Source organism: Mesoplodon bidens, assembly GCF_964165515.1.
Source record: "Mesoplodon bidens genome assembly, chromosome: 1".
NCBI classification, from domain to species: domain Eukaryota; kingdom Metazoa; phylum Chordata; class Mammalia; order Artiodactyla; family Ziphiidae; genus Mesoplodon; species Mesoplodon bidens.
Window position 1 is genome coordinate 117,232,646 of NC_138176.1, and position 10,067 is coordinate 117,242,712.

At 41.9% G+C, this 10,067-nt stretch overlaps 1 protein-coding gene across 1 annotated transcript; it reads left to right on the forward strand.

Annotated features, from left to right (window-relative positions):
• The first annotated feature begins 7,601 nt into the window (after positions 1–7,601).
• On the forward strand, positions 7,602–9,720 carry CHRM3 (cholinergic receptor muscarinic 3). Its single transcript, XM_081233881.1, has one exon. It carries the CDS (start codon positions 7,617–7,619, stop codon positions 9,387–9,389), a length of 1,773 nt encoding a protein of 590 aa, XP_081090007.1. The 5' UTR covers positions 7,602–7,616; the 3' UTR covers positions 9,390–9,720.
• Positions 9,721–10,067: the final 347 nt, after the last annotated feature.

Here is a 10,067-nt window from a genome sequence, read left to right on the forward strand (position 1 = left end):
TCAGCTCTGCCACCTAGTGGTGGGCGGTGGCATTTCCTGTGCCCGACCAAGCTAGTTTCGGGAAAAGTCATTTTAGCTGTTGAACACTGTGATGAATTATGACAGAAAACAGAGACACTCTTAGCAAAGAACGCAGTCCAAGAGAGACCCGAAACAAGCCCTGCAACATGATGCATACCAGATTTCGAATATGGAAGAAGCACTAAATAATTGGTCTTAGAAAAAAGCATGATTGTGAATTGCAAGATATTTTTCCTTTTTTTCTCTGAGACTTCATGATTAAAATAATAATAATAGAGGTAGAATTCATTTAGACAAAGGCTTCAGATTTATATTGGCCTTTTAGGACTCTCTAAGAACTTTCACATGTATTTTCATATCAGATATTTAAACATTTTTTAAAGTTATCTATATATTTTACAGATTTATAATCCCAGAAAATTTTTATTCCATAACTAGGGGGAAGGGAGTTAATTTCTCATGAGTGTCCTTCGCTTTCCTCTAAACTTAGTACTCTCAAATTGTTCTTTCATATTTTCTCCTTTTAAATTTTAAAAAGATGTCAAACTGTCAACTGCAGTGGTTTTCGAACATTGTTGAATGTGACCCACAGTACAAAATACACTTTACATCATGACTGTATATTGAATGTGTGGGTGTGTGTGTGCACATGCGCTAATCAGAACTTTTATGAAACAGTACTGTTATCATTGTGTGGTTCGTGTTCTGCTATGTCCCATTCAATTCTGTTTATTTCCTTTTCTTTTTTATTCTCATGCTGGCCCACTAATTGGCTCCTGACTTACATTTTGAAAACCTAAGTGAATCAATTCTGTTTGTGCTCCTAGATGGAATGAAGTGAAAACGGTCTGGAAATCTATATATACTCAGAGATGAAATCAAGGACCATCCTGTATGTACAGAGTTGTAACTAGCCCACATGGAAGGATGACCCTCCTCCCAGAATCCAGGAGGGCTCTGGAAGGTGCTAGTCTCGCCCACCGGCAGCATCATGTTCAGTTTTGAGCTCCTTGCCTGGGGGCTGGGCCTGCACCACTTCAGTAGCAACGCCCTGAATGTCCCAGGGACCCCACAGCCCCCAGCTCCCACCCTGGGCAGGAACCTGCTGTAAATCCCAGAGCGGATCTAGAGCCACCCCCCGCCCCCTTCTGCTCCTATGTGATAACCCCGTTTGCCCTTATGCAGGCTGCATTCCTAGAACTCCTGCCTGGGACCACTTACAAAGTACTAAGGTCAGCAGGCTTACAGGCCTCTCTGTACCCACCACCTGTTTCTTCCTGAGCATTGAAAAGCAGTGTTTCCCTTAGGTCTCCTCACCAACATAAGTCAATTCAGTGAGCACTAACCATGAACTCCCTTGACTCAAAATATACTAACTGTACAGCATATAGGCTGTTGAGTCAGGATGAGGAAAAGAGCATGGAGCATAGACGTGACATCCCTTTCTCGGAAAAAGTAACTTAAACAGAATACATTTAGTCCAGGTTTATCGTTGTTTCATCTCGGACTCCACTAGAACCCCTGATTCTTAGGAAGTCACATATTACTTATGAAAGGATAGCTGTACAGGAAGAAAGGCGTTGGGTGACCATCTTGTCTAATAAGAACTTTTAGATAGTCTGTGTTGAAGTCCTTATGAACTTTTGATCAGGTTCTTCTGATGTCATACTGTGTACTAACAAGACATCAATTGTCAAGCCTCCAGAATAGGAAGATCCTTTTTATGAGATGAATATGGCACAGTGGCATGGAGCCCAGAGAAAAGGTGATGGAAAATGTCTCAGGTACAGGGACCTGAGTGAAGGTTGGGGGAGGGAGATCTTTCTTATTTGCCTAATGTTTAGGCCACTACACCATCCCTTAATGCTCAAAGATCAATGTGTTTGCAGCTCAAAAGACCTTATCTCAAAGCTCTGTCTCTACTAGAGTATTTAAAAACCAATTGACTGTATATGCATGGATTTATTTCTGGTTACATTAGTCTCTATTTAGGCCAGTAAAGACATATCTTGTTTTATTGCACTTAGCTTTACTGCTCTTCACAGATAATTGCATTTTTAACAAATTGAAAGTTTGTAGCAACCCTGCATCAAGCAAGTCTATCAGTGCCATTTTTCCAACAGCATTATTTTTTAATTAAAGTATGTACATTGTTTTTTCAGGCATAGTGCTAATGCACACAGTATCTGAAACTTTTAAGTGATATTAGATAGTGAATTAATGTTGAATTATAAAAAGAACAATGGCTACTGGTAAGTATGCCAAAGATTTCAGGTCAAAGATCACCTAACGATTTGTGGTTCACAGGTTTTCTGGTGATGAGTCAAGATACCCCTAGAAACACCAGGACAGGTATTTAATCAACCCATTATAGAAAGCTGGTCCTCTAAGTGTAGGTGTCTTTCCTCAATTCTGGTTTCTTTTATATTCTGTATTCCAACAAAGCATAATTGGACTGGAATATTGTATAACGTATATTGCCCTCACGATTCACAGAAATGAACTGAAAGAGAGAATTGATCTCCGGCTTATTCCCAAAATTCCTACTTATATTCTTCACTATTATCGGTCAACTGAGCAAAATAAATTGATAATAATTTCTACAAACATAATGTGTTATTTGCAATGAACAATGTGACATTTCCTTAAAAACTACGTGCTTTTTAAAATTATGTTATCCATGTCCTGTATCTCATCTAAGGTGTAAATCCTTGGAAGGCAGAGTCTTGACTTATTGAATTCAGTGGCACCAATCTTAATGACCTAAAGCTAGTAGTGGTTCAGTGAGAAGTGCTGATGTAGCTGATGACAGTTATGTTAATAAGGACCCTTTCAGGTGCAGATGACAGTAACCTTTCTCAGGTAGCCCAGGCAGCAAAGGAAATGGTTGGCTTACATAACTGGCAAGTTCAAAGAGGCAGAGTTGACTTCAGGAATGGCTAGATCCAGGTTTGAGAGGCCATGATGATCATACTGTCTCTATTCCCCCACATTCCCTCCCATCTCTCTCCTTCCCCCATATCTCTCCTCTGTGTTTGCTTGCTTCACAGATTTTCCATGTGGGTATAAATAGAATCACCAGCACCCAGGAATCCCAAGGAACAGAGAATTACCCTCTCTCTTTCCAACATCCATGTCAATTCCCCATATTTACTCTTACTGCTCCTCTTTGCATGTTCTTCAGGCCCATTACTGAGGCAGAGGAGGCAGACCATGTGATTGATGCCCATCCAGAAATGCATACTGTAGATGACAGGCCATTTCCAAAAGAATGGCTGAAGGAAAGACAAATAACAGCCATCCACTGCATGGCATTGATAAAAAGAAAAAAAAAAAGAAAGATGAAAGAAGACTGATGTATTATCAGCACAAATATAAAGCTGTGGGATTATTAGCCATTGTATTTATTTATAATAAAATCAGCATGGCATAAGTGATAAAAAATATAGGTCTATAGAACGTGATCAATTCCATATGACATGAAAGCAGAGACCTAGAAAGTAGTTTAAGTGTCTTAAAAGGTGCTAGAGAAGGTTACGTGAGATTCAGAGCACACCAGTGACTGGGGTGGGGAGGGAGTTGGAGGAAGCAAGGAATGTAAAATGGGCCCTAACCCAAGCCAAGCAGTGGACAAGGAGACTTAGCTGCTGTGTCCAGGAAGCTTTGGAGTGAAAGGTGGTGGGAAGATAAAAGCTGTTCAGAGAGCGCAAACCTTCCTTGACTTATGATAGGGTTGCTCCTGATAAACCCATTGTAAGCTGAAAATGTTGTAAGTTGAAAATACATTTAATACACCTAAAGCTACCGAACATCATAACTGAGCCTACCCTGCCTTAAACATGCTCAGGACACTCACATTAGCCTACAGTTGGGTAAAAACATCTCCCACAAAGCCTATTTTATAACGAAGTGTTGAATAGCTCATGTTACTTACTGAATACTGTACTGAAAGTGAAAACCAGAATGGTGGTCTGGGTACAGAGTGGTTGTAAGTGTATCGGTTGTTTACCCTCATGATCGTATGGCTGATTGAGAGCTGTGGCTCTCTGCCACTGCCCAGCATCACTAGAGACTATTGTAACTTGTATCACTCACCTGGAGAAGAGATCAAAATTCAAAGTATGGTTTCCACTGGAATGCATGTCACTTTTGTATCATCGTAAAGTTGAAAAATCAAGTCTAAACATCATTAAGCTGGAGACTGTCTGTATATAAAAACTTAGCAAGGGTATGGTGCAGGAAAAAGAGAAATGCATGAATAAGGGTGAAAATGCAAAAAAGAAAAAAGTATTCCTTATCTGAACGTATGTAGTAGAGGACATTGGAGAGGGATCCTAGACCTCCTAGTAGAAAAGTGGTTACTAACCTCGGAGACGGCACATTGGGCAGAGGTGTCTCATTAAAGACAAGGCTGATCTCATTCATATATGTAGTTGCAGGTGTGATGGGGGGGATTCCAAGGCAAACACCTTTACAACTAAGGTGAACTGGGATCTGGGTGGAGAGGAGACAGCAGATAGACTTTCCATACATGTATCTTGGAAAACACCATAAATGTGAGTACCCCAAACAGCATGTAGCACTTCCCAGATATGGACATCCCCTCACTGAGAGGGAGTTGGAAATATAGATGAGCTGACAACACCTAATAAAACCCAGAGAAGTAAAAAGGAGTAAAGAAGAAAAAAATGCATCAATTACCTATAACTGGAAATTAGTGCAATGTAGATTTCATCTATGGGAAAACAGTGATGAATTATACAGTCCTTAAACTATTCTTCTCTGTAACAGAATAATAGATTATAATATTTAGACTATTTCCAATATTTTACTGTTGCAAATAGTGCTGAAGTGAATATATGTAACTGTATTTTATATATGTAAAAGTGTGTGTGCCTTCATATGTCCAACCGTGAATGTATGTGCACGCACACGGTACATATATACTGCATATACACACTTTTCAGTATTCTTCAATTATACTTTAAAGAGGTGTATAATGAGTTATAACCAGTTAGAAGCGACTAGTTGTATGGATGACCTGGTGGTGAGAAAGAGTAATACCACAGTTAAACAAGGAGGTCGTAGGCTCAGATTATCTGGTTGTGAATCTCTGCCCCTTTATCTTCACTTGTTAGCTTGAATCTTTGGACAAATTATTTAACTCTCTGGGTCTCGATTTCCTGTTGAAATGATGTTATTTTAAAGATTAAATGAGACAGTGCATATGATGGCTTACAAAATGTGTACCACATAGGAAGTGTCTAATACATAGTCTCTTCTGTCATTTATAATTGTGCTAAATTGACCTCTGAGCATCTTGGCCACCAAAGCAAAGTGAGTTCACTGTTCAGCAAAATAATCATAATAATAAAACAGCAGACACTACACTTATGTAGCTAGTACTACCTGCAGACTCTGGTCTAAGTACTTTACATGTATTAAAACATTTTGATGAGAGACAAAGTTTCTTTCACCACTTACTATTGAATTCTAGGTTGAATTTATTCCATTGTACAGAATGTTTCATTCCCATTTTTCAGTGAGGAAACTGGGACTCAAAGAGGTTAAATAATACCCAAGATCTCACCCTCAGGAAGTGGTTGAACCAAGATTTGAACCTATGCCTTTGGGACTCCAAAATCTTCCTGCTACACCCTAAGCTCTTTCCAAAAGGCAGTGTGTGAATCTGACTACACTCCTTTGAGAGATACCCTGACCTGCAATACCTAAAGGCTTGATTTAGGACTCTTAAGCATGTGCATGTGTACACAGATTTGCACTGTAAGAATTTACAGCTGAGCATTTTAACCAAGAGCCAAAACAGAGCAGAAGTGTTCTCAGTAGATTTTTGCTGTGATTCTCAATCATTGAATTCTTAGAATGACACTCGTTGAGAAATGATTTACTGAATAAAGTCCACAGAGATTGGTGGTGTGAGAATCCCCGAGTCAGTTGCGTCCTGGAAGTAAAACTCTGGAGGTTCTGAGAGGTTGGAGCTGGTCTCAACCAAGGCTTTCCGTGACAGCATAGAGGGTCTTTCTAGAGATGCATTCCTTGTAACAATTCTTGGTTACTTATTTATTTTGGTAACACGTGTTTGAAAGAACTAATTGCCAAAGAAAAGAAGTGATGCAAATGAACTTACTTACAAAACAGAAACAGACTCACAGACTTCAAAAGCAAAGTTATGGTTACCAAAGGGGAAAGGTCAGGGGGAGCGGGATGGGGATAAGTTAGGAGACTGGGACTGACATATACTCACTACTATGTATAAAATAGATAACTAGTAAGGACCTACTGTAGAGCACAGGGAACTCTGCTCAATACTCTGTAATAACTTCTATGGGAAAAGAATCTGAAAAAGAATGAATATATGTATATGTGCAACTGAATCACTTTGCTGTATACCTGAAACTAACACAACATTGTAAATCAACTATACTGCTATATAAAATTAAAAATTAAATTAAAAAAAGAACTAATTGCAGTTTTGCAACTATTTATATGCAAATGTGTGTGGTGCTCACATGCTTTTTCATAGCTAGAAATAACATATCTAAATACTAGAAATATTCAAAACTGGTTCGGTCAGTTCAGAACAGTCTGGTCAAGGTTCTGCATATTATCAAGCAAAAGATAGCTGCCTCGTATACTGTTCCCAGCCATTACAAGGAACCAGTACATTACTTTTTCTAACTGTGTGTTAAAGAGATAATATAATGTAAAGTGATTTATGCGTATTTCCCCCCTTGCTCCAGGTTGCTGTTGCTTATTCCAGTGAGGCTTACATGGCTGGAATTGCCTTAAAGTTGCTTATGTTTGAAGCCTGGGTTAGGTAAATGCTCAGGTGGATAAAATGCAAATGAATAGGATCAATTTCTCATGTAGTGTGATGATAAAGCTATGCTGGATGAGTATCATATATGCAGCTACTATTTTCCCCCTAGTTTTCAAAGAAAGAGAAGGAAGGAAGATTTTGTTTGATAATAACATCACGTGGAAGTATATGTGGTGTGTATTTAGAAAGGTGGAAATTGTGGAGAAAAAGCACAATGTTCCATGCATGTCACCAGCTAATCGTGCTACCCACCTTGAACAAATCGATCTCCGCCTGCCCTGTGCTCCTCACCTTTATTTAATTTATCTATTTTTATCGAAATAAAGTTGACAACTCCTCAACTTTAAAATGAGGGGATGGGGCTTCCCTGGTGGCGCAGTGGGTGAGAGTCCGCCTGCCGATGCAGGGGACACGGGTTTGTGTCCCGGTCTGGGAAGATCCCACATGCCACGGAGCGGCTGGGCCCGTGAGCCGTGGCTGCTGAGCCTGCGCGTCCGGAGCCTGTGCTCCGCAACAGGAGAGGCTGCGACAGTGAGAGGCCCGCAAACTGCAAAAAAATAAAAATAAAAAAATAAGGGGATGAACTGATGTGCTGGACTCTCCCAGGTTCACCTATAATATAGGTCCTATAATCCAATAATAGGAGGAGTGCTACTTTTAAAGGATGCAATGCAAAGAACAAATCAAATGAAGGCAGAAATGGTCCTGACTCCATCTTTTCTCTTTTCTCCCCAGACTATGTCAGAGAGTCACCATGACCTTGCACAATAACAATACAACCTCACCTTTGTTTCCGAACATCAGCTCTTCCTGGATTCACGGCCCTTCCGATGCAGGGCTGCCCCCAGGAACGGTTACTCATTTTGGCAGCTACAACATTTCTCGGGCAGCTGGGAATTCCTCCTCTCCAAATGGCACCACCAGTGACCCCCTGGGAGGTCATACCATCTGGCAAGTGGTCTTCATTGCATTCTTAACGGGCGTCCTGGCCTTGGTGACCATCATTGGCAACATCCTGGTGATAGTGGCATTCAAGGTCAACAAGCAACTGAAGACTGTCAACAACTACTTCCTCTTAAGTCTGGCCTGTGCTGACCTGATTATTGGGGTCATTTCAATGAATCTGTTTACTACCTACATCATCATGAACCGATGGGCTTTAGGGAACTTGGCCTGTGACCTCTGGCTTTCCATTGACTACGTGGCTAGCAATGCCTCCGTCATGAATCTTCTGGTCATTAGCTTTGACAGGTACTTTTCCATCACGAGGCCGCTCACGTACCGAGCCAAACGAACAACAAAGCGAGCTGGTGTGATGATAGGTCTGGCTTGGGTCATCTCCTTCATCCTTTGGGCTCCCGCCATCTTGTTCTGGCAATACTTTGTTGGGAAGAGAACTGTGCCTCCAGGGGAGTGTTTCATCCAGTTCCTCAGCGAGCCCACCATCACCTTCGGCACGGCCATCGCTGCCTTTTATATGCCTGTCACCATTATGACTATTTTATACTGGAGGATCTATAAGGAAACTGAAAAACGTACCAAAGAGCTTGCTGGGCTGCAGGCCTCTGGGACAGAGGCAGAGGCAGAGAACTTTGTCCATCCCACAGGTAGTTCTCGAAGCTGCAGCAGCTATGAGCTTCAACAGCAAAGCATGAAACGCTCAGCCAGGAGGAAGTACGGACGCTGCCACTTCTGGTTCACAACCAAGAGCTGGAAGCCCAGCGCCGAGCAGATGGACCAAGACCACAGCAGCAGTGACAGCTGGAATAACAATGACGCTGCTGCCTCCCTGGAAAATTCCGCTTCCTCCGATGAGGAGGACATTGGCTCGGAGACAAGAGCCATCTACTCTATCGTGCTCAAGCTTCCAGGTCACAGCACCATCCTCAGCTCCACCAAATTACCCTCGTCAGACAACCTGCAGGTGCCGGAGGAGGAGCTGGGGGCAGTGGACTTAGAGACGAAAGCCAGCAAACTGCAGGCCCAAAAGAGCATGGACGACGGAGGCAGTTTTCAGAAAAGCTTCTCCAAGCTTCCCATCCAGTTAGAGTCAGCCGTGGACACAGCCAAGGCCTCTGATGTCAACTCCTCAGTGGGCAAGACCACGGCCACTCTGCCTCTGTCCTTTAAGGAAGCTACTCTAGCCAAGAGGTTTGCTCTGAAGACCAGAAGCCAGATCACTAAGCGGAAACGGATGTCCCTCATCAAGGAGAAGAAGGCGGCCCAGACCCTCAGCGCCATCTTGCTTGCCTTCATCATCACCTGGACCCCCTACAATATTATGGTTCTGGTGAATACCTTTTGTGACAGCTGCATCCCCAAAACCTATTGGAATCTGGGCTATTGGCTGTGCTACATCAACAGCACCGTGAACCCCGTGTGCTATGCCCTGTGCAACAAAACATTCAGAACCACTTTCAAGATGCTGCTGTTGTGCCAGTGTGACAAAAGGAAGAGGCGCAAGCAGCAGTACCAGCAAAGACAGTCAGTCATTTTCCACAAGCGGGTGCCCGAGCAGGCCTTGTAGAATGAGGTGTGTTGTCAATAGCAGTCACCGAACGCACACATCAACCCACAGACCTTAGGAGGGAGTGAGGCGAGGGTGGGGGTGATTTCTGGCGCTGATAAAAAATGTCTTTATCACCCAGATGTGAAAGAAGCTGCCTGTTTACTGATCCATTAAATAAATCCATTTTAATATCAAAAGTCAAATACCAATTCAGCCAAAAATAAATAAATAAGCATATTACTGAATATGAAGAAATTTATTCTGAAATAGACTTTGTTTTTTCTTGAAGAGAAAGAAATAATTGTTTCATAGCAATTATATACCCAAATTGGTCTGCCTGGGCCTTTTCATTCCCATTAGCTCTGGAATCTCGGTGAGCATAACTAGCTGGCCCAGTTGCCCTGTTCTTTCCAAAGGTCCCCAAAGTGTCGATCCAGATCCCATGTGGAACACGTCAGGCTAGTGAATCCGTGGTTCTGAAATTCTTTTGTACGTTGCAAAGCCTCACCTTCTCGTCCCTATAGAGCTCCCCTGTCTTCTCATTGGTGTGTCATTGAACTCTATTTGTGGACTTGATTCTTGATTCTTGCAAAGTACTGTTTTGTGCAGTTCAAGTTTCATACAAATAAAAGATACATAAGTATATATGTATATATATGTGTGTGTGTGTGTATGTGTGTGAATTCCACACACACA